General features: G+C 43.3%; 1 protein-coding gene across 1 annotated transcript in view; it reads right to left on the reverse strand.

Moving 5' to 3' along the window:
* Positions 1-299: 299 nt before the first annotated feature.
* LOC147882114 (photosynthetic NDH subunit of subcomplex B 3, chloroplastic-like) overlaps positions 300-25111 on the reverse strand; it is a 30348-nt gene continuing 5536 nt past the window's right edge. The window contains exons 5-6 of the mRNA XM_087401792.1: positions 1022-1084; positions 300-881 (exon numbers count right to left, since the gene is read on the reverse strand). Of these exons, the coding sequence (XP_087257918.1) occupies positions 846-881; positions 1022-1084 (99 nt within the window). The 3' untranslated portion in view covers positions 300-845. The remainder of the gene's footprint in view (positions 882-1021; positions 1085-25111) is intronic.

The raw sequence follows: 25111 nt of genomic DNA on the forward strand, positions 1-25111 counted from the left end.
ACGGTCCCAACAGCCAGGCCAACCACATTTTGCTAAATCCCAACCACATTTTGCACAAACCTGGCTGAAGAGTCCATTGTTCCCGATACATAATCCGGGGTGGCTCTCGACTTTAAATCTACGTGCCTTATACCCTTTTCAATAGTGTATTAAAGGGCATGTGTGCAACATCTAAAGTTACAAAAAAAAAGTAGAAACAAGATATTCCACGCAAATGATGAGTATAAAAATGATCTATTAGCTGCATAAACCCCTGGTTTAGAGATCATTTGCAGAATAATCATACACAGTTTCCGGCACCTAGACTTGAGAACATTATTTTCCAATTGGTGAAGATTTATCTCTACAACAAAAGTGTCTCTCAGAAGTGTTTGCACAGAGTGATCACTTATAAAATAAACAGTTAAGAAATAAAACTAGGGTCAGTGTGAAATGGGTCCTCTTCACAACTCACAGGCTTAATAATGTCCTCGACAAATTTCTAAAAAAAGGAATGGAAAACAAAATAATTGGACCCATTCATTGAGCTTCAACCTTCCTTCAAAATTATGAACTCATAACTTAGATTCTCTCTTTTGCTTGGAGTCCTTGATAATTTATTGTTGGATTTTCCTTCCACCTCAAACACAAAGAGATGCAACCTGGCTTTTCTCATCGGATTACTATCTCTGTTAAGTAATCGAGCACTAATTTCCATAATATTCAATGAGATAGTCAATTCCCTTTATTACAGATCCTTCTTATTGTTCATGCTTGAAATGCAATGCCCTTGGCTCAAATATATAAGAATTTGCAACTTAAAAAATGGAAAAAATATCCTGAAATTTTGTAAAGAAGTGGTCGTCCTACTTTTTATTTTGTGGCAACCTTTGGACTACCACCTGCACCACTCCACATACAAGAAATTTATTTCAGTGCAGTAAAACCCCATAGAACCGCAGCTCATATTACGCGTCTATTAGGTGAAAATGTAACATTAAAACCCTTTCATTGTAAGGGCTTCATCCATCACAATCCCTACCTTTCCAGAGTTCAACTTATTCCCAACAATCGTTTGGCATGCAAGTCTCCAACTTTCAGGCTTCTGCAAAATTTTAATGTCAATTAAGAGTGTATTACACTTTATATAGCCCTGTGCAGGGTTTATTGAAAATTTGTTATAGAGCAGAAATGGTCAGCCCACAACTTGCGTCAATCTCTCTCTCTCTCTCTCTCTCTCTCTCTCTCTCTCTCATACACACAACACACGCGCGTGTGAGCTCACGCACGCACACACACACATACACACATATATCAAGGACCAGAAATTTTGGCAGGTTCTCATTAGGCTTCAAATAAGGTCTGAAAACAGTCTCTCAGAAGACAATAGTTTCTCTTTTTGTTTTTGTTTTTAGAAAATATGCCTTCAGCTTCAGCAATGTGATGTCCTATAGGTCGCATTTGAGGTCCAGTGTAGATGAACATGATTGTCATCTCCTTGTGTTGCCCCAAGTTTAAATTGCAAAGCTTTGTTTTAAGGATGGTGGGGCAAGGAGGATGGATGATAAGGGGATATATATATACATCATACATGTGTGTGTGTGTGGTGCTTTATTTAGACTGGCCAATATGCCCTTGGACGGATTACCACATTTGAAACAACTGGTTTTTCCCCATTAATCAAAGCCTCAAAAATATTTTCAACATAGGCTTTATCTAAGGTCCTGCTATTGGTGAAGATGCTTGCTTTCACCACCGATGAAGCATGCACAACATAAGTCTTCTGGCCCCATATGTATCTTGGATCGTCATCTGTCACTGTCTCATTCAAGCAAAGATTTAGGTTCTTCATTGACAACATTTTTGCTACTAAATCTGAGTCCATTTCAAGACCCTCCACATCATCTTTGTGTTCTTTTTCTCCTTTTTGAAGAGTCCCCATAGATACAAGGCTTCCTAACCACAATGTTGGCTGCAATTCAAGCCAGGTATCAAGGTCAAATACTCAGCTTCATTTTTTGAGGCTACTGAGTTTATTTCCGGAACAATATACGAACTGTCAAGAATGCATAAGCACATTCCTATACTTCCACTTCGTGCATTTCTTTGAAATGCTCCGTCAAAGTATAATGTATGCACCGGCCCACTCTCCTTTTGGTTTGTTGTGTGGAGTGTTTTGCAGCCAGTTTTCTTTCTTCCTCCTTAACCTTATTTCCACATCCTCTACTATCCCTCTTCCTGTGAGCATGTATGCTGAAGTTCCTACCACTTAGCAAAACTTCCCCTGGGATTAGGCTTTATTGGGATACTGCAGAATCACATAATCTACCAAAAAGACAAAGGGCTTTGGCAGCAAGTATGAACTGAATTTGCATATAGCAAACATCAAAGAAAGCCCCTGTTTTGCTATCTCTGAATATCTCCTTTCAGGATCCACTAAATGCAATTATCATACTACACAAGCTGCATACACCCTTTCTCTCCTTTCTGTAGTAAGATAGCAGCTAAGGCATCCTTAGATACACTGAACCTGACAAAGCAAGCTTTTCCCCAGCCAAGTGGGACCATGACAGGCCCTTTCTATAGCAAAGTACCTGAGCCACTTCCCACAAGAACCTCCCATAATACACGTGTAATGAAGGGGGGAAAGGGGATAATGTAGGAGTACTCTTAATAAGAAATAGATGAAATTGTGGATTTGTGGAGGGGACCTAAAAGTCCAACCACCATTTTTGTAGCACCTTTTGATGTAACCTCTTATATAATCCCCTCTCCTACTCTCCACATTTGTACCTCACACACTCTCTCTCTATCTCCCAATCGGTCTCTCCCACACTTCTTCTCTCTCTCCTATTCACTTTCCCCCTTCCTCTCTCTCCCTATTGCTAGTTCTACCCCTTTCTCTAAATCTGCCCGGTCCCCTTTTCTACATTGGTATCAGAGCACTTTCTTCAGCTCCCTTCTTGTGCTGTTCGACTCTACGATGCCCTCTAGCAGAGTGCGACGTGGAGATGGAGGGAAGTCCCAGAGCCACGGTCTGCAACCAGATGCAAATTCACCTAGTAGGATCTTCTCAGAGGGAAATACCTATGTTATTGTGTGTGTCATTTGCTAAGTTAGTAAACAGTGCACCTGATAATATCCTATCTAAGCCCATAGCAATGGGTTATATGGCCTTTAGTGATACAGAGTTAATTAAGATGAAAGGGCAAGTGGCCAATCACGACGTCATTGTGTTGTTTGACTCGGCATCAACACACAATGTAATTTAACTCCAAGCCGTAAAGAGGCCGAAATTAAAGACTAGGCCATCTCACTATACATATCAGTCAAAATGGCGTATGGAAGTTCAACTGAAGTATGGGATCAAAGGGGTACCCAGTTGGAACTTCGGTTTCAAGACTATGCGGAGAAGCTGCACTTTGAAATGACCGACATCCCTTCAGCGAAAGGGAATTGTCTGATGGACTGAGATCCTGTGGCAGATGGAAATCTCCAGGATGGGATGGTCTCACAGTTGCATTTTTTCTTGCATTATGGGATCTCAGTCAATCAGACTTCTATTAAGAGAAAAAACCTGTGAGAGCAAGCTTTAAGCGGAATACATCATGAAATCATGAGGATAAATAAATCCCCCTCAAGGGGAGGTGGGAAACAACCAAGGCTGAGGCTGAAAGTGCCACCTCAACCCTGTAGGAGTCTCAGAGAAGAAAGGAGAATCCTTCCATTCCCTGAAGAAAGAAGCCCTCCTAGCTGAGGCTGCGCGGGAGTCTCCCTGCATACTCGTCCATACGGCCATCAAGGTATGTACGGTGTCTGTTTAGATACTAGGTAATGTGTGCGAGGGATGAACCTGAGTTCCCTCGAATGCCTTTGTGCTTCTGGCTCTCCAGATATGCGACTTGCTGACGCACATATAGCCCTGGGAAAGGCTTGGCATTCTAAGAAGAATCCGAACATAGATTGAAAAAAGCACATTTATTATTTCATGATGGACGATCTGCTATATATCATGCGGGATGAAAAGGACTTCCCTCACGACCGTTAGTTTCCGTGATGGAAGTTCGAAAAGCTTAAGAAGAGTTTTTGTTTCTTTGTTCAGCATCTATAGAGTCGATTGACGGTCCATCGACTAGCACCCATACTAAGAAGGGGAGATCACCAAGATGGCTGACCAGATTGCAAAGGAGTTCTCTGATTGTTTCAGGGATGAGTTTCCTTATGGTTTACATCTAGAGCGGAATGTTTAACATAAGGTTGAACTTATACCGGGGGTTAAACTTGTGAATAGAGCTTCCTATAGGTAAAGTTTTACTGAAGAAGCTAAGGTGCGAAGGTAGCTGGAGGAATACCTCAAGCTAGGGCAGATTCAGCCCAGTTTCTCACTTTTTGCTTCACCAGTGATATTAAAGAAGAAGAAAGACAATACTTTCCGTCTCTGTATAGATTACAAAGGACTAAACAATATCATTGTTAAGCACAAGTATCCCATGGCTTAGATTGACGATTTTCTAGATGCATTACAAGCAGCCATAATTTTCAGTAAGATAGATCTTAAGTGTGGCTATCATCAGATACAAGGATGTGCATAAAACCACTTTTAGAAGCAGGTCTGGACATTACGAGTTTTTGGGAACGTTGTTTCGACTTACGAATGCTCCAGCTACATTTGCCATGCTTTACTACGTCCTTATATCGAAAAGTTTATAGTACATTTTATTGATGATATCCTTGTTTTCAGCAAAACTATCGTGAACACATAAGAAAAGTATTTGGTACTTTGAGAAAAGCCAATTTGTATGTAATTATTAAAAAAAACTGTGATGTGCATGATAAGAGTAGAATATTTGGGGTTCATTATTACTCCTGATGGGGTGAAAATGAATCCAAAGAAAGTGACTACGATATTGACTTGACCTATCCCTCCGAGTTTGACCACTTTGCAATCATTCTTGGGATTCGTCCAATTTCATCAAAGGCATATTAAAGCATATTCTGTGATAGTATCGCCTTTGCCTGACTTGACCTTAGATAAAGTACCTTCTGTGTAGGGACAAAATCAACAAGAGAGTTGTAATGCCATAAAGCAAGCTGTAGTCTCTGGTCCAATGTTCAAAATTTCATAGAAACCAATGCAAGTAACATTGTTGTAGGAGCAGTTCTCCTCCAAGAGAGAAGGTCAGTGACCGCACTAAGAGGAAGTCCTTGGCGTACTAAACGATGAAGAGTCCACTGATCAGAAATGTCCCCAGATACTATGCAAGCAACTTTACTATCACATAAAGCCAATATACAATATGTTGCATTTTTTCACTTGGAGTTCACTTGTGTTCACTTGTGGAAGCAGGCGAGGATTGGCTGAAGGCAAAGCCATCATCAATCGAGGGGATGGGAGAGGCACAGGGGCTGAAGGGGTAAGAGAGGAGAGGAGGGAGGAGGGGGGGGTGGGGGAGGGGGGAGGAGATAGGGGCTGAAGAGGAGGCGGAGGTAGGGGGCGAGGGTAGGGGCTGGGGCAATGGGGGGAAAGCAAGAAGCTTTCTCCCACTTAGCGAAATTGGCCAACTCATGAATCAGAGTTGTATACTAGCATGCTTTGAAAACATGGAGGCATTATTTGTATGGTTTAAAGTTTTACGTGGATGTAGACCATGATACTTGGAAACATTTTTGTAAACAACCTCACTTGAGAGTTGTACACTAGCATGCTTTGAAAACATGGAGGCATTATTTGTATGGTTCAAAGTTTTACGTGGAGGTAAACCATGATACTTGGAAACATTTTTGTAAACAACCTCACTTGAGAGGCCGCCAAGCTAGGTAGGCAAAACTTATGCAGGAGTTTAAACATGACGATTCGGTACCGAAGAGGGAAGGAAAATGAAATTATATATATGTATATCTTTGTAAGACTAGAAAAAAACCAAAGTTGTTAATGCATTGTCGTGCATTATACATAATATGAGTTTCACAGTATTAGAGAGTGCTCTAATGACCGAGATTATAGAAACTCAGAAAGTGGGCGAGTTCGTCTAGAGTCTTTGGCCTAAGGCTTATGTGATTAAACCCGGGGAAAGGGATGATCTGGCATCCAAAATAGGCCAAACCTATGCAAGATATTCTATAGCGGATGGTATATTGAAACAAAATCACGAGATAGGAATACCTAATGTGACAAGTGAGTAAGGCAAAACGGGTCAAGCCATCTAGCTTTTTGCTTTGGAAATACCATTGGGTAGATGGAAGAGCATTTCCGTAGACTTTATAGTTGGCCTACCTACGATACAAGGTGGATATGATTCTATTCTTGTCGTGGTTGACCGTCTTACCAAGATGGCTCACTTTATTCCGACTAGGGAGTCTGTTAGTGCTCCATAATGTCAATGTAACCGTTCCCTCGTAAAATACAACAAGGATACTCCCAATTACTCTCCCTCTCTCAACAGAGACACTAGGGCCCAAGACAATAGTCGGGCTGGACCCCCCGAAGGATTTTATTACTTGAGAGAAGATGGAGTACATAGTTCAACGTAGAGCTATTCATACATAATTCATACGTGAATGAATCATTACATGAGCTCTTAGGCTCCCTTTCTTGGCAACAAGCCACTCGTCAAATTCTACTTTACTTTCCTAATTGCATGCCACTAAGTGCAACTCTGAAGTCTTCGAAGCACTTGGTCACGCGAACCGCCTCCTAGACTCTTGTTAGGCTCCCGTAGCGCTTAGGAAAATAACTCTTCTTAGTACCTGCAACAATTAATTAAAGCGCACCACCATAATTAAAGCGAACCACCATGGCACACATTAATTGTTAGCGCTTTGCATGCAAATAACACACTGTGGACTAATTCTAGTCACGGTGGGCGTCCCCACTGAACACATGTGCACACATAACAAATATAATAAATATATTTATTCTCTGGTTGACCGGAGTCAACACTCTTGATCATAATTAAGAGGCTTTGACCAAGGATCGAGGCGCATTCATTATAGTCAAGTCTCTCCAACCGAAGTTGACACATCTTGGTTAACCGTAGTTAACCCTCTTGGCACATGCCAAATCTCGTTAACCGAAGTCAACACTCTCTGATCGTAGTCAGCTCTGTGGTTCTCTGGTTAACCGCAGTAAACCCTCTTGGTAATAGACCAAGTCTCCCCGACCGAAGTCAGGCTTACTTGACCAGATTCAAGTATCTTTGACCGTAGTCAATTCTTTGACCATTAAAACAACTCTTTGACCATAATTAACACATATGAAAACTCTTTGATTATTATCAGATAAATTGTCAACTGTACTTTGACTTAGGATATTTACATTGTGGTGACATCCCCTCGGCTTCTATTCAGTTGACCTCAACTGAAAAGCTTCCTTGTAAACATCCAAAAGCTGTGGATGATCGGACAACATGTCTTCATCCATCCACTTGGCATCTAGTGCCGTTAATTCTTGAATTTTACAAAATACCTGTAAAACTCCTTGCCCTGAGGGCCTTTGCGTACAGTATGGTACACAATCTGCTCTGGCTAAAGGACCTCCTCTAGCTCATCCACTTCTGGTGGATCCTCTGATACTGGCTCTGTAGGCTCTGGCCCCTGGAATTTCTTTAGAAGACTCACATGAAATGCATTGTGAATCCTCCAATGCTCTGGCAATGCCAACCTGTATGCAGCTTCATTTATTCTTTCTGTAACCATGAAAGGGCCATAGTATCTGGAAGATAACTTTGCATGCACTTTCTGTTTGCCTTTAAACTTGCGAAGCCTAACTTTCTCGAACTTCAAAAGTACCCAATCCCCTTCCTTGAGATCTAGCTGTCTCCTATGCTTATCTGCAGCTCTTTTATGCTTCTCTAGAGACCTTTCAATTGCTGTCCGGACTTGGCTATAGGCTGTCTGGAGGTCTCTCACAAATTGATCAGCTGCACATCCTTGGTCCTCAGGATAGGTGGCAGAATCACCTTCCCATAAATGACCTCAAAGGGGGCTTTCCCTGTAGAGCTGTGTACTGTACTATTGTAAGCAAACTCTACCAATGGTAGGTACTTTTCCCAATCTGAACCTTGGTCACCCACGTAGCATTTCAGCATATCCAATGCTGTAGAATTTGCTACTTCACTTTGACCATCTATCTGGAGATGGAAAGAAGAAGAAAAATTCAGATTCGTCCCCATGTTATCAAATAAAGCTCTCAAGAATAGACTGGTCATTCTGGGATCTCTATCACTGACAATGGACTTAGGCATACCATGGTACTTAAAGATCTGAAAAGCTTAGCCATATGATCTACCTTTATGGTTTTGCGAACCGGAATGAAATGAGCTTGCCTGTTGAATCTATCAATGATAGTCCAAATCCCATCATTCCCTAACTTTGATCTTGGCAAATCAAAAATGAAGTCCATTGTAATACTTTCCCACAGTGCCTGAGGCATGGGAAGAGGCATAAGTAGACCAGGTGACTTCCGTCTATCATACTTCACTTTCTGACATGTAAGGCATTCAGTAACAAACTGATGTATATCTTTCCGCATCCCTGGAAATACCTCTCTAGTGCTAGAGTTGTTGCTGTAATTCCTCTATGTCCAGCATAGGGAGGTGCAAGGCATTCCTCCAAAATCTTTTCCCTCATCTCCAGGGTGATGCATAGGCAGTCATCTTTCATTAGATACCCATCTTTCAGGGAATAGTGACGGGTGAACTGCCCCTCTTGCATTTGCTGTAAAATCTCGCCAAAATCTGCATCGTTAGCATATTGCTCCCTCATGCCTTCCAGGTCCTGATGATAAGCAATAGTCACATTGTTGACCTGGGGTCTTCGGGACAAGGCATCTGCCACTCTGTTCCGAATTCCTGGGGTATGGACAATCTGAAAATGATACATTGACAGCATATTTGCCCATTTCATATGCTTCTCGGAAAGTTTTGTCTAAGTTGGAAAATATCTCAGACTTTGGTAATCTGTTTTAACAGTAAAAACTGCACCCAAAAGATAATGCTTCCATGTATGGATGGCATGGATTACAGCCAATAACTCTTTCTCATAGATTCCCAGATATCTCTCTGCATCCCGGAGTCTCCTGCTCTCATAGGCCACTACATGACCATTATGATGCAATGCAGCCCCAACACATTCCCCACAAGGATCACAATCCACATCAAATGGCTGATATAAATCTGAAACTATTAAGATTGGCTCTGTGGTCAGCCTCCCTTTGAGTGTGATGAATGCTGTCTTTTGAGGAATTTCCCATCTGAAAGTTGCATTTTTCTTAGTAAGATCGTGGAGTGGAGCGGCTATATCCGCAAAATGCCTGATAAATCTTCTGTAGTAAGAACATAGGCCTAGGAAACTTCAAACTTCATGCACAGTTTTCAGCTCTGGCCATTCGTGAATGGCACGGATCTTAGCCGGATCCATCTATATCCCATCTTTGGATATTATACCTCAAGTAATGGATTTCTTCAAGGAAGAATTCACTTTTCTTGTTGTTTGCATAGAGCTGATGATTTCTCAGCTCTTGAAACACTATAGCAAGATGTTCCTTGTGTGTTATCACGCATTATGCATAATATGAGTTTCACGGTATTAGAGAGTGCTCTAATGACCGAGATTAGAGAAACTCAAAAGGTGGACGAGTTCATCCAGAGCCTTTAGCCTAAGGCTCATGTGTTCAAACCCGGGGAAAAGGATGACTTGGCATCTAGAAAAGGCCAAACTTATGCAAGATATGCCATAAGGGATGGTATGCTGAAAAGAAATGGCAAGATAGTAGTACCTAATCAGAATGATCTCAGGCAGAGAGTCATTCAACAATGCCATGATAGCCCATGTGCAGGACATCCAGGAGTTGAGAAGACATGATCTCGTGAGACGAGATTTCTTTTCACCAAAGATGAAAAAGCATATTCATGAATATGTGACACGTTGTTTTTCGTGTCAGTAAAGCAGAGCGGGTGAAGCCACCCGGACTTTTACAGCTCTTGGAAATACCACTAGGTAGGTGGGAGAGCATTTCCATGGACTGTATTGTAGGTCTACCTACGACACAAGGTGGATATGATTCTATCCTTGCGGTGGTTGATCGTCTTACCAAGATGGCTCACTTCATTCCAACTAGAGAGTCTATTAGTGCCCCGCAAGTGGCGGATTTTTTTATTAAACATATATTTCGTTTGCATGGATTACCCAAATCCATAGTGTTAGACAGGGATGTCAAATTTACCAGTCATATTTGGACTGCGGTGTTTGAGACACTAAGGACTGAGTTGGGAATGAGTAGTGGGGATCATCCAGAAACGGATGGTCAGACGGAAAGAATCAACCAAATTTTAGAGGATATGCTTAGAGCATATGTGTCATTGAGGCAACATACATGGGACAAGTGGTTGCCATTGTTAGAATTTGCCTACAATGATAGAAAACATTCCTCTACAGGGTTCAGTCCGTTTGAGCTGAACTATGGTTATAGACCAACGAATCCAACTACAGTTGGAGTACCACAGAAAGTGCCTAGTGCCGCGAACTTTGTGGTTCAGATGCGGGAGATGCTAGCACTTGCGAGAGCTAACATCCGCCAAGCTATGGATAGAGCTAAGACGTATGCGGATGAAAACAGATCCGCTAGAGAATTTAAGGAAGGAGAAAAAATTTTCTCAGAGTTCCTTCACATTCTAAGTCTTTGACTGCAGGAGAGTGTGCTAAGTCATCACCTCGATATTGTGGGCCATGGTTAATTCTAAAAAGAATAGGCAAGGTAGCCTATAAATTAGAATTGCCACAGGGTTGTAAGGTGCACCCAGTGTTTCATGTTTCTCGTTTAAAGAAATTTTTGCATACAGGTGACTCACTAATCAAGGGTGTTATTTTGTTTTAGGAGATAGAGGATAATGCAAGACGCAAACCAACAGGAATCTTGGACCGAGGAACAATGCGCCGTATACCAGTTACGAAGAGTGTTCCCAGACTTTATCATCGAGGACGCTCATGCCTGAAGAGGGAAGGAATGTTACGCCCAAGTTGAGGCAACATGACCTCGGAAGGATTAGTTGACATTTTCTTTTAAAGGATTAATGTTTGAATTATATTTGTTGGACTTTACGTAAATGATCAGAAAGGAATTAAAGTCAAGGTCCTTGGTGAGTGTGACATGGCACTAGACTAGGTGGATCTAAGGCTAAGGGGCCTAAATGCATGAAATGTGCCAAGGGGTAAATGGTTTCAATGATATCCCAAGAGAGAGGTAAATGATGCATTAAGAAGGGACCCTAGAATGAAGACATGTGGCATACTAGATCCATCTAGGAAATTTTGGGACTTGGGGAATTTGGTAAGCAGGGGCCTTCACGTAACGAAAATATATAGAGAGCTTACTACCACCGAGGTTGGCTGGGAGGATAATCTACGTGCCTATGCCCGTGATTGAAGAAAAAGTTAGGTTTAAACGGATTTTACATATTAAATTATGTCATCAAAGAAGGTACCAGTGAACTGTCTACAGGGTCGGAAGATACAATCCATCATCCTATTGAAAGTAGCTGGGGCATTTGTCAATCCAAAAGGCATCACTAGATATTCATACAACCCAAAAGTAGTGCGGAACGCTGTCTTGTGCACACCCTGAGGCTGTATCCTCACTTGGTGATAGCCACTCTTTAAGTCTATCCTGCTGAAAACTGAAGCTCCATTTAACTGGTCCAGCACATCATCAATGCGCGGAATAGGGAATCTATTCTTGATGGTCATTTTGTTCAGTGCACGATAATCGACGCACATACGGAATGAGCCATGTTTCTTCTGTACTAGTAGTACAGAGGAACAAAAAGGAGAAGAACTGGGCTGAATCAACCCCTTGGACAACAAGTCCTGCACCTGAATCATAATCTCTTCTTGCTGAGTTGCACTAACTCTGTATGGGGGCCTATTGGGTGGCTCGCTGCCAGGAATGAGTTCTATGCCATGATCCTCAGGTCTCTCAGGGAATAGCTCCCCTAGCAAAGCGTCAGAAAAGCAATCTTTAAAATTTTCAATAAACTGAAATTTATTCTGATCTGCCTCACTTGTTTCAGCATGCATTTCCACATCTCTCTCTTTTACAAAAATCATTGCTCACTTGTTTCAGCAGACTTTATTTCTTTTCTAACAGAACTATTTGATACAGTGGGAATAGTTTCCCCTCTATTCCTAGCAACCACACGATGTACTTTGCCCCTATGTACAAACTCCAGCACTCTTTCAGAAAGAGTCAACTTCACTGCCTTGCGATGAAACCAAGGCATACCCAAGACTACATCATGATGTTTCAGTGGAGAAATGAAGAAGTCTTCCTGATCCACATAACTCTATACATGAAGACGGAGCTTCCCTATCAAGGGAGTGACTGGCACAGGGTTCCCACAGAACATCTGATCGGCATCCAAAGCCTTTCCCAGCTCCTCCGTCTTTATTCCCAGTCTCAGGGCTAGGTCCTCTGATATGAAATTATCAGCAGCCCCTGGATCAAATAAAATCAGCGCTTGCAGGTCTCTGACTTTGCCCCATGATAGCAGCAATTCTCGTTCTTCTGGGTTTGAAACATGACCCAGTATGTCAAGAATTCCTCCTGCCATTGGCTTTCGCGGTCCCCGTGGCTTTTTTGCCTCTTTTCCCTTCGAAGTTGAAGGCTTTTCTCGACACTAGGCAGCCACATGCCCCTCTTTCCCACACTTAAAGCATTTCCCATCTCTGCGGAATTCAGCTATCTATTCAGGAGTGAATGGGGATTTGCCTTTATATGACTTTGAAAACTGAGTACCCCTCAGCTTCTGAGGCTGAAACCCTTTCTTTTCAACCTTGGGATTCTCTTTCTTTTCTGATTTTGAAAAATCAGATTTCTTTCTTTCAGCACGTCCTACATGCAAGGATAGTACTGTAGATGGATCTTGTAACAACACAAGACTAGCTACTGAAGCTGAATGCATAAGGTCTTCAATGTTCTTTGCCCCCAAAGCATTTACTACTACCTGAATTCTTGGACTGAGACCTGCTCTATACTTTCTCATTTGGGTCCCCTTGGAGATCTTTTTGAAAGGTGCAACCTGCAAATAAGCATCCTAAAACTTTTGGTTGTACACATCCACTGTATCTCCTGCATCCATATGCAAATTGTCCCAATCTTGAAAAACATGGTCTCTAAACTGTTTAGGCATAAACTGTTCGTAGAAGGCTTTCTTGAAGTCCTTCCACCTCTTTGGGCCTGACCCATTTGTGGTCTATGCACTCCACCATGACTAGCTGTCGCTGTCAAGTGCAAACTGACCATTCTTAACTTGGAAGATTCTGAAAACTTTTTTGTACCGAATGCAGCATCAAACTACCTGATGAACTGCAATGCTTTGTCTGTATGACCATATTGTCCATTATAGGTCATAAACTTGACAGATTTTCCTCCCTCTTTGAATTCCTTGGTCTCTCTGGAAGACTTTCTCTTCCTAGACGTCTTGTGTTTCCTTCTTTTCCTGGCTGGTTTATCTGATAAAGAAGAAGATACAAAAGTCGAGCTCGAGGTAGACGGTGAAGGACTGGGAGATCGGTGATGATGCCTCGATCTCTTCCTACTATGAGACCGTCCCCTATGAGATCTCTCTTTCTCTGGCTGTACACGAGAGTGTGCCTCTGGCATTGGCAGATCATACGCTGCATTAGGCATAGCTTCTGCTTTAAACAAATGCTGAGCTCTTGGATCCCTTCTGAGATTTTCCATCTCTTGCATACGAGTGCATACCGTCTGCTCAAATTCTTGCTGATTTTGCTGTACACTTCTCTATCTCGGATGTGCGTCCTTATCTTGTGAATCCCTCTGGATAGGTGATTGGACCATTTTCTTATGACTCGTCTATAATCTGCAAGTTTCTCACACACACTGTGTATGCAACTGATGCACATTGCCTTTGCTTTTCAGAAAGAAAGTACCTCAACAAGAGGTGTCTTGCATTCACAACTTGTACCACTAATGGGCTGACAACTCAGGGCATATACCCACAAAGTTGTCAAGGCATCAACAACTATATTGCCCCTTTTCTGGCTGCTGCAAAAAGCACTCAGAATGCATCTGACTCCCTTTTCCTGAGCACAAAGGCAGATTTCTCTGTTTTTCTGCTTTTTCTGACAGTAAATACTCTCTCAGATAGGTAAAAACTGCTAGCAGAAGCAGTCTCTGCAACTGTCCTTTTTTTTTTTTTTTGGAGACAGTAACCAAATGGGTAACTACCGGTTACTCTAACCAGACTGACTGGTTCTGGTCTGGTTAGTCTGTAACTAGACCAACTGGACTGATCACAGTCTGGTTGTTCAGCGTAGAGCTGTTCATACATAATTCATACGTGAATGAATCATTACATGAGCTCTTAGGCTCCCTTTCTTGGCAACAAGCCACTTGTCAAATTCTACTTTACTTTCCTAATTACATGCCACTAAGGGCAACTCTGGAGTCTTCGAAGCACTTGGTCACGCGAACCGCCGCCTCCTAGACTCTTGTTAGGCTCCCGTAGCGCTTAGGAAAATAACTCTTCTTAGTACCTGCAACAATTAATTAAAGCGCACCACCATGGCACTCATTAATTGTTAGCGCTTTGCATGCAAATAACACACTGTGGACTAATTCTAGTCACGATGGGCATCCCCACTGAACACCTGTGCATCTTCTTAGTACCTGCAACAATTAATTAAAGCGCACCACCATGGCACCCATTAATTGTTAGTGCTTTGCATGCAAATAACACACTGTGGACTAATTCTAGTCACGATGGGCGTCCCCACTGAACACATGTGCACACATAACAAATATAATAAATATATTTATTCTTTGGTTGACCGGAGTCAACACTCTTGATCATAATTAAGAGGCTTTGACCAAGGGTCGAGGCGCCTTAATTATAGTCAAGTCTCTCCAATCGAAGTTGGCACAACTCTCCAACCGAAGTTGGCACATCTTGGTTAACCGTAGTTAACCCTCTTGGCGCATGCCAAGTCTCGTTGACCGAAGTCAACACTCTCTGACCGTAGTCAACTTTGTGGTTCTCTAGTTAACTGCAGTTACCCTCTTGGTAATAAACCAAATCTCCTTGACCGAAGTCAGGCTTACTTGACCATAGTCAAGTATCTTTGACCGTAGTCGATTCTTTGACCATTAAAAGAACTCTTTCACACTCTTCAGATAACTGGTCAACTGTACTTTGACTTAGGATATTTACATTGTGGTGACAGTCAGACAGGGATGTTAAATTTACCATTCATTTTTGGACTGAAGTGTTTTGAGTTAGGAATTAGTAGAGGGGATCATCTTGAAACGAATGGTCAAACGGAAATAGTCGACCAAATTCTGCTTAGAGCATATGTTTCATTGAGGCTACATATGTGGGACAAGTGGTTACCATTATTGGAATTTGCCTACAACGTTAGAAAACATTCCTTTGTAAGAATGAGTCCATTTGAGCTAAACTATAGTTATAGACTAGCAAATCCAACCACGGTTGGAATGCCTCAGAAAGTGCCTAGTGCCATGAACTATGTTGTTCAAGGTGTAGCCACACACTATTTTTCACATATGTGGAGACAAGTGCACGCTGTGTGCACGAAAGTATGAAATCAAGAGATACCCACGGTGTTGGTTGCATGGCATGGTTTACCTTTATCTGAAGCATCCTGGGAGTCCATATACTAGATGCAGAGAACATTCTTAGGTTTTATCATCTAGGACGTTGATGCCTGCAGAGGGAAGGAATGTTATGCTCAAGCCAAGATAACATGACCTCGGAAGGGTCAGAGGACATTTTCCTTTAGAGGACCAACTTTTGTATTATATTTTATTGTGTTTCAAGTAAAGGAGTAAAGGAATCAATGTCAAGGTCATTGGTGAGGGCAACATGGTGTAGAGTAGGTGGTTTTAAGGCTAGGGGCTTAGGTGCACCAAATATGTGTGAAAGCCAAGAGGTAAGTGTAATAAATCTACTCCAAGAGAGGGGTAAAATGGTGTACCAGAATCATCTAAAGCTCCGGTGTATGATGGGTACTGTGATCTTGAGAGTTGAGTCTAGATTTTCCAGATCTTTGGTTTGCACGTGACACAACACCCACAGATGAAACACTGCCGGACAATTGTTTCCTGTTAGTAGCAGTGAACCGCCTGTGGTGGCAACTGCAAGACCCCAGCCTTCTCCGCTGCATACAGGATGGATTCCAATTGCTCGAGTCGCTTAGCCTCTTGCACTATTTCCTAGGCCTTGACTGTGTATCGTGCAGTCGCAAGCAATATGTTTGTGTCGCTTCCTATTCAAGTAGCAAAAAACTTGGGGAAGATTCTAGCAGTTTCTCAGGGAAGTAGAAATCGACTACCTTGTGTGGGGTATTCTTGAGAAGCCCTCTTTGAAGTAGGAGCTTCCAAAGCTCTAACACCTAGCTTGCCCAAGAGTACTCTACTCTGCATCTCTCGGTCTGAATTGATGACCCGATGTCACAACAGCCTATGGTATTACATTTCTTCCTGTAAGGTGAGTAGGCAACGCCTTACCTTGTCGCGATAGCCTAAGGTGTAAACCTCTATTACTAAACCAAAACCATGGTTAACTAGCCTCACAATCGCTACAATTAGGTTAGATAGGTTAGTGTCACCACAGCTACGTTAGACCTAGCTCGGATAGGTTAGACCTAACTCGGATTCGGTTAGACTAACAATGTAGAGATGCGTTAGCTTAGCTAGGGTTAACTCAGATTGACCAGAACTTGCTGCACATGCATTATTTTTCCTGTACCCCGGCATGGGGATCATTCGAACAGCCAAGATGCATTCCCCGCACCACTCAGAGATTTTATGGCGGAAGCTTGATGCACTTGGATTTCAATCCTTTAGGCTGTTTCAATTGACCAGTCTGTTTTTCAATATGGGGATTACCTTGGCCCTTGGCCCCAATGACGCATTCTATCAGCACATCCGAGCATCTTCTTGTCAGACTTGAGGCCACCATCCAATTTGCAGCTCCCTGCACCCTTGCAAATGGAGCCATCTACTCTCGACCAACCCATGGGACTACAGCTGATGGGTTCTCCCATGAACATTACTGGTTCTTTTACCACACCAGCCAACATGCATGAAATTTCTTAGGGTTCGCATAGCAGTCCACAGCACCATTAGGAGAGGTGTCTATTCTTCTCTCAGTCTTCTGGTAGGCAACCTTGCTTCATATGCATTTCCACTTTGAAATACGTTTGGCAAGATTGCTCATCCAAGGGTTCATAGTACATACGCCCATTTCATTGCCTATCACCACATATAGCCATATACATCCCATGCATCAGACAGGAGGCTCCACATTTTATCAGGCTGTTGGTTATGGACAACAGTCCGCTATTGCTTTGCGCTCATATCATGACTTACCCTAGACATCCGTGATGAGACGCCGTTCTATCATTATGTGGACCATAAGCATGATGATGCCCGCACATTTGGAGGTGACTGGCCAAAACAGAATTCTTATTCAAAAGATGTCAAGGATAAGCTCATGGTGCATAAGTTTGAAGGTGATACGCAACCCCCAATGAGCTAGAGGAATGGCTCACAAAGCTGGAAGGTTACTCCCACTTCTACTTAAAATAGGATGAGGAGCGCATCATATGTGTAGGACTATGCTCACACACGGTGGCAGTAAATGAGAGACTCTCCACAAAGACCAACCATGTGGGCACACTTTAAGAGGCTGATGGTCATCACCCACTAGTATTGGAGCATTACTTAGCAGATTTTTATTCATTGCCACGGACTGGCTCAGTTCATCAGTATTTGCAGCGTTTTTGGAGGCTTTCCCTCTTTGTAAATTACATGTCTCAGAGAGGAAAGTTGTTGTAATTTATCAAGCTTCTTGCACCCCTACCTGGCTCCAATGTTAGGGCTCCACTCCAAACCATTGAGCGAGCTGCCAAGCTTCAAGACTTCTAACAAGTACAAGCAGGCTACATGAAGCACACATGGGACTGCATTGGAGGCTAAGAAGAAACCCAAGATACTTGAGTGGCATGACCAAAATGATGTAGAAGCCATATTTCTCAGGTATCCAATGGTATCCAGCAGCAAAATGCCATCTGCAAGGCCTTATAGGCATCCCAATGTGAAGCCAGAGGGAAGCCTAATGCTGTAGCAGAAAAATCACACATTAAACCCCATACCAAAGCCATCATTAACAGGCTACAGCAGAAAGAGAAAAAATCTAAGATTTAAGAAAAGGACTCCCGAGCCCAAGGAGATATGCAAAATGAGGAATATTGGGATAGACAAATGAAGTATGATTATAGTGCTCTCTGATGATGAGGAGTTGGTGGAAGCTCCTAAGATCCTTGATGTGACTCACAAGGAGATAGGTGGAGCACACGAGTCACGACAAACTCCAGATGCTAGAGTTAGGAATGGTTTTGAGTCTCACTTTGTTCCAAGCACTACTACTCAGCTAGGAGGGCATGCCCATCACATACACAAAGTTTTTTTTTTGGAGCAAACACATGCACAAAGTTCAGCCAACAAGGTTTAACATGTCGTATTCCTAGAGTTGCTTTCATTGAGCATCATGCTGCTATGCCTTTCCATGCATAAAAAGATGCTGATGGAAATGCCCCCATACACAAGCAATATTGATAAGCTCAACCCATACTCTACTCAATATCTTTCGATGCATTGATGCGTGCCAGAGTGCTGAGCCATGCAGACTAAGGGGTGATATTCATCAGGGCAGGACAGATCATATGCTTGTGGACACAAAACGCTCCAGAATGTTTGGCTTTTGCCCAAAGATTGACCATGGGCTGAGAGTTGACATTGCTAATGGACAGCACATGATTAGAAGGCTATGCTGCCAGGATGGAAGGATCGAACTAAAGGGTGCTAACATCCCCATTTACAATAAAAGCAAATAGGAGCACATTGAGCATGTCAAACGAGTGCTGGAAATTTTGAGGTTGCACAAACTCTATGCAAAAGCCAGTAAATGTATTTTATGGCAAAAAGGTTGAATACCTAGGGCACATTGTGAGTAGAGATGGGATTTGGATAAACGAGAAAATCTCACCCGGCTAAGAGGTTCTCTAGGTCTTGCCTCCTTCTACAAACAATTTATACGAAAATTTGCCCAGATGCCGTTTTGTGGTCAAAAGAAGCACACATCAATTTTGAAGAACGGAAATTTGCATTGCCTCATGTCCTATGTTGGTATGCCCTGATTTCTCACGGCCATTCATTGTGGACGTAAATGCTAGTGACAAAGTCTTGGGTGATGTTCTAAGGCAAGAGCATGGTGTAATAGCTTTTGAAAGCAGAAAATTGAGCTCACCTACCATGTTTATGATCACGCAATGCTGGCCATCCTACATGCCTTCAAAAAGTGGCATCACTACCTGTATGGGAGTAAAATCAAAGTCAAAACTGAGCATAGAACATGCAGATTTTTCCTTACACAGCCCAACTTGTAGCCAATCAAAAGAGATGGTTGGCTTCAGTGCAGTCCTATGATTAGACATTGAGTATAGAAAGCATAGGTACCAGGGAACGGGAATGTTTCGGGAACGGTAGAGGTCAAAAAGGGAACGTTTCGGGAAGAGGGAGTGGGGGAGCCGGAACGGGAACGCCACGTCATATGACACGTCATCAAATCACATGGAAAGATACCAAAATATGCAAAGAATAACCAGATGTAGCAGCTTTAAGCTTTCCATTTGATCTTTGGACTTTTAAAGACACACAATCCTTAGAAAACTGAAATATACATCAATGCAAATTGCAATGTGCAATGTGCAATATGCATGTGCATGTGCATTGTGCAATGTGCAATGTGCATAAACTTTAAAGTTCAAAGCTTTAAGTCATAGCAGATCATAGAAGCTCAAGCATATAATATGCAAAATACAAGAAAAGGAGGCCACGCCTCAAGCCTGAACGAAGGCCTCAATACCAAATAGTAAATACAAAAAAGGACTCCAGACTCTCTAGTCAAGTACATGGTAATAGGAAAATAGAAAGTCAGGCTTGCCGCCTAATGGTCTACAAGAACATAGGACTCTCCCTCATCCTGCTGAGTCTCATCATCATCCTCGACCTCGGGGTCATCATCCTCATGCTCATCCTCAGGCTCAACTTCAGGAGCATCCTCTACATCACTGTCCGAGTTCTCATGTGGTCAAAATCCAAGATATGGTTCAGAAGTGCAATCTTCCCTGAACTTGTTAAGCAAATGCAAGTTTGCATTAACAAATACAAGATCATTTGTCTTCTGAACCCCAAGCTTGTTCCTCTTTTTTGTTGCAATGTTTCCCAAAATTACTCCACAATTGCTCAACGGGCGAAGAGCTATCCCCCTAGCTGAGTATACGAATGGCCATACAAGCATATAAGTCATCAATGCCCTGAATATTCTCAATCATCTTATCCAGCACTTCATACACCTTCCCAATGCAAGGATCAATAAGCCTCAACATCAAAATAATAGCTTTGAAACACGAAGCAAGAGGCGAACATCATCCCAAAATATGTCATCCAAGACAATGGTCTTGCATCTCTGAGCCCCTGCAGTGCTACGCTCATGCCATGCATCTCACTCACTCGAAACAACAAGCAGTCTCAATTGAGTTTTCAGCTTCAAAAGACGCCTCAACATGATGAAATTATATGCAAAGTGCATCTCAAAATACTTCACAAGATTCTTGTTTGGGTATATCTTGCAAAAACAGACAAGATGTAGTGGTGGTCAGTGATGAAAGAGAACAGAGAAGGGAGTGGAAGGGAAGGGGGCTGAGTGGAGAAGGTTCAAGCAGTAGAAGGAGAGGAGGCTGAGTAGAAGGGAATGGAAGGAGAGGGGGCTGAGAGGAAGGAGTAGGAGTAGAAGGGAGTGGGAGGGGAGGGGGCTGAGTGGAAGGGGGTGGAGCGTGGAAAAACCCACTCATGAGCCCCGGCGGTGGCAAAAAAATGTTCCCCGCACAACCCTAAACCGGGAACGCCAAATCCTAGGGCTGCGTTTCCAGAACGTCCTGGCCGCGTTTCCAGAATGTCCTGGCCGTGTTCCCTGGCATTCCCAATACTGAGAACGTTCCCGGACATTCCCAGTAGAAAGGGGAAAGAAAATCTGGTTGCCGATGCCTTGTCCAAGATGTGGGCTTGCACATTATTTGCAATTTCTACCATTTACCAAGATCGAATAAACGGTATTCAAGAAGAGTACATGTGGAATTCCAGGACAGCATCCCCCTTTTCAGATTTGCAAGAGCCCCATGTTAGGATCATCCCGAATTTAAATTACATTATGGGTAATTGTGGTTTCAGAACCAAATTTACTTGGTTCCACTCTCACAATATAGGCAGCTGGTGTTGAAGGAATTCGGGGGTTTGCGGGCGTCATACAGTAGTGTGCAAAATAATGGTCGAGGTGGAGTTGAGAAGGAAGGATGCTTTCAGAGGCGAAAGGCCATGGGGACCCATCTCTAGACGGTGCAAGGGTGAAGAGGTGGAAGCATACCTAAAAACCATTTATCAATGCAATCACATAGGCGGCTGAGCATTCAAATGAATCCTCACATCCTTCTCCTTTATTAACCCCTTATTTTTCTTGGATTTTAATGAGCTGGCTGCTTTTGCAAAGTGTCGTCTCAAGGCTGTTTGACTGCAATTAACTTTGCTATTGTTATCTTTGCCTTCATATCATGCAGATCAGCTAAAAATCATAAACTTTTACTCCCTGGCCCAGTGGGAAGTCCGCTAAACCAATCTTTTGTCTAGATGACCAGGAGATAAATAGGTTCTTGGCTGCAGGATTTATCTTTCTGTGGAGAATTTGGAATGGGTGTCAGCTGTAAAAATCACACCAAATAATTGGAGAAAAAGAACTGTGTGTGTCCATCTGCCCTCTGGAATGGGTAATGGCTGCAACAAACCAGCTGGCGGTTTGCTGTCCAATTCATTTTGCTGACACAAAGAAATTTAGAAACATATTTCACTACATCTTTCCATAGACCTTTATGGAAGGAACTCTACCTTATACACCTGTACTGTCATGGGGGAAATGTAAATAATGAAATTATCGCATTTCCCCCCCTTTCATTGGAGAATGTGGCACCAGTGCCAATATCCTATTCCAAAGCCTAAATATTGGCTTTGCAGGAACTCGTGCCACTCTTTCTATGAAAATCAAAATTCATGGCTTCGTAAGGGAAAATTGACACTAGGGCCAATCCTTCTCGGCCAATATCCTATTGCAAAACCTAAATATTGGTTTTGCAAGGGGGTAATGGTACAAGTGCCATTCCTTGTCTCAAAATTCAAACGTCATGAGTGCCATTTTGCAGAAACTCATAGGACTTTGTTGAACAGACATTAGTTGTTGTCCAGCCCGATGGCATGGTTGAGCAAAAATCCACACTGCAACCTTCCTACAATCTCAGATAAGCATTAGTTTACCCTAAATCACCCTCTCAAAAGCAAAGTCAGACCGACGTGTCAACCTTTGTCAGCCACCCATCATAGCAACATTGGGATGGTCCACTGACCATGTAGAACCTGTTTTGCAGTAAATACCCACATGTACCCACAACTCAATGCAGAACTTACGGCTTCGGGCATTAGCCTGGATAAGGCCTTTCCTAACCACCCAAAGCGGCACCCAACTCTCCTCAGAAGGATGCAAACAGTCAAACCTTCACTTGATAGCAATTTTTTTGGACTGAGAGGTAGATCACTAAATGCTTCCGACTGCCTCGTCCAAGAATGCTCTTACCAAGGCATAAAAATGGCTGAAACCTTTTGGAAAGTCTCGTTCAACCATCCGCCTATGTGAAATGGCACCTTCCCTTCGCCTAACCCTGTAGAGATGGGCCCAATCTGGTCGCCAGCGAACGCAGACAATCCTGAAAAAATCATCGCAAAGATCACATGCTGTCCACTGTGCATCAGATCTCGGAGTGTTGGCTATTCATCACAAATGGCTTGGTAAAGTGAGCCGAAGCTCGTTGCACAACAGCATCATGCAAAGAGGTCATGGGTAGTGGAATGGGTTTGGAAGCTTATCTCTTTGACGATGTATCTTCCGATGTTGATAGATCCGGAAGCTGAAGCACGAGCTTGCTGAGGGAATTCCATTCTCTATATCTGTGTTATAATTGTTGTGTGGATTTGTGAAAGTTTATGTTGTAAACCCACATGTTGAAAAATGGGTATTACTATTAGTGGAAGGAGTGTGGTGCCCAAATAACCTAAGCCAAGGGCACCTGATTGATTAACGTAAGAAAATTAACGAATTCCTTGGAAGCTTCTCAACTCTTCTCATCGCCATCCCGTGCCATCGCCTGCCTCTCACCTGAACGGGAGGAAAGGGAAGAAGAGAAGAGGGAGAGATGGACACAAAACGGGCTGAGAATAGCAGTGTGGAACTGCAATGGTACCCTTTGGTCCAACCCTGGGGGTTTCTTGGAAACATACACTAACAGAGACATGATCTTCTACACCAAGGCCCGAGACCCATGAAAGCCCGGAAAGAGGGCTGCCAACAGTGACGGGATATATGTGCCACAAGAAGGGGATGAGAGGAGACAGTGGGATACGGGGATCAGGAGGTGTGCTTGTCCTTTTCAGAGCACATCTGAGACCACTCATATCTATGATCCGGAAAGAGGAGCACACACGACATATGTGGGTGCGATTTCAGCTACCAGATACACGCCTGATTTTCATTGCAATATGTTACTGTTCCCTAGACACATCATCTTATGCACGAGAAGTCACCACTAACGGGCACAGCCCATATGAGACCATTCATGATGACATCATAGAGCTTTCTAGACAGGGGGACACTCTCCTCCTTGGTGACTTCAATGCACGCACTGGGAACAGATAGGTTGGTCAGATGAGGATTCCTTCATAGTACTAGAGATGGATACAGCAGAGCTGGGGATCGTGAGGAAGTATGCAGATGCAGATGCATCAGTGCAATCATATGGGAGGCATCTACTCGAGTTGGGGTCTATCCATGACTTGATCATATATAGCGGTCTCCGAAGATGGCCATTATCTGGTGGGCTCACTTGTTTCCCATATGGCAAGGGGAGAAGTACAGTGGACTACCTGTTGGGTCCACTAGCCTTTGCCCCACATATATGCGATTTTATTGTGCCGTTGCCTCCACTCGGGGCCGACCACTCATACCTTTCCTTCTGTATATTAGCTGCCATGCCATCCATGAGGATGACCCCCCTGCCACCCACTCGCATTCAGATCCATTTTGACCGTGCTCAACTGGTGTACGTGAGCAACTTGGCTTCTAAGCTTCCAATCTTACTTGGAGAGGGTATGGACCTCGCACATGCATCGGATACCCTTGTCTCAGTGATACAGGATGTTGCCACCAAATCCTTCCCCACGACTCGATCTGCACGTGTCCAAGATGGGAAGATGCCTTGAAACCCCTGGTTTGACGATGAGTGCAAAGAAAATGAGAGCCCACCTCACACGTGAGTGGGCACGGGAACATTTGGCTTCACCAAAAGCATAGCGGATCTCAAGCCAAGTGACACGACGTAAGAAGCGGGCTTTCCTCATACACAGGATGGATAAGGTGATCTAATCCTTTCGCGGAGGAGATCCTGAGGCTCTTGCCGGGTCAGGTACCACCCGATATGTCCTCTATGCCCAGACCCACTACGTGTCACTTGTTTACTGTGCAGAATGTACAGGCTGCCCTTCTCCGGCTTCAGAACTGGAGATCACCAGATCATGAGGGACTACGCACTGAGCATTTTGCACATGGACAGGAGGTCTTAACCCCGGTCGTAGCACAGCTGTTCAACTATGCCATATGCCATGGCTTCCCGCCTACCTGGAGCACCACCACCACAGTACTGATACACAAGATAGGTGATCCCATGGACACTAGGAACTACCGCACTCTTATGATTGGCCACACTCTGACTAAGATATATGGGTCGGTACTGGAGAGGGAGATCAGCAACCACACAGAGGGCCACGGGCAGCGGGCTCTTGGGCAAGTAGGTTTTCCAGCACTCCACCTTGGACCATATTTTCACCTCGAGGGCTATCATTGAGGAGGCAAAGTCGAGGCATAAAAAGGTATACACTTGC

Source organism: Dipteris shenzhenensis, chromosome 30 (assembly GCF_047967505.1).
Source record: "Dipteris shenzhenensis isolate YYH24624 ecotype China chromosome 30, Dip_SZ_1.0, whole genome shotgun sequence".
In the NCBI taxonomy this organism is placed as follows: Eukaryota; Viridiplantae; Streptophyta; class Polypodiopsida; order Gleicheniales; family Dipteridaceae; genus Dipteris; species Dipteris shenzhenensis.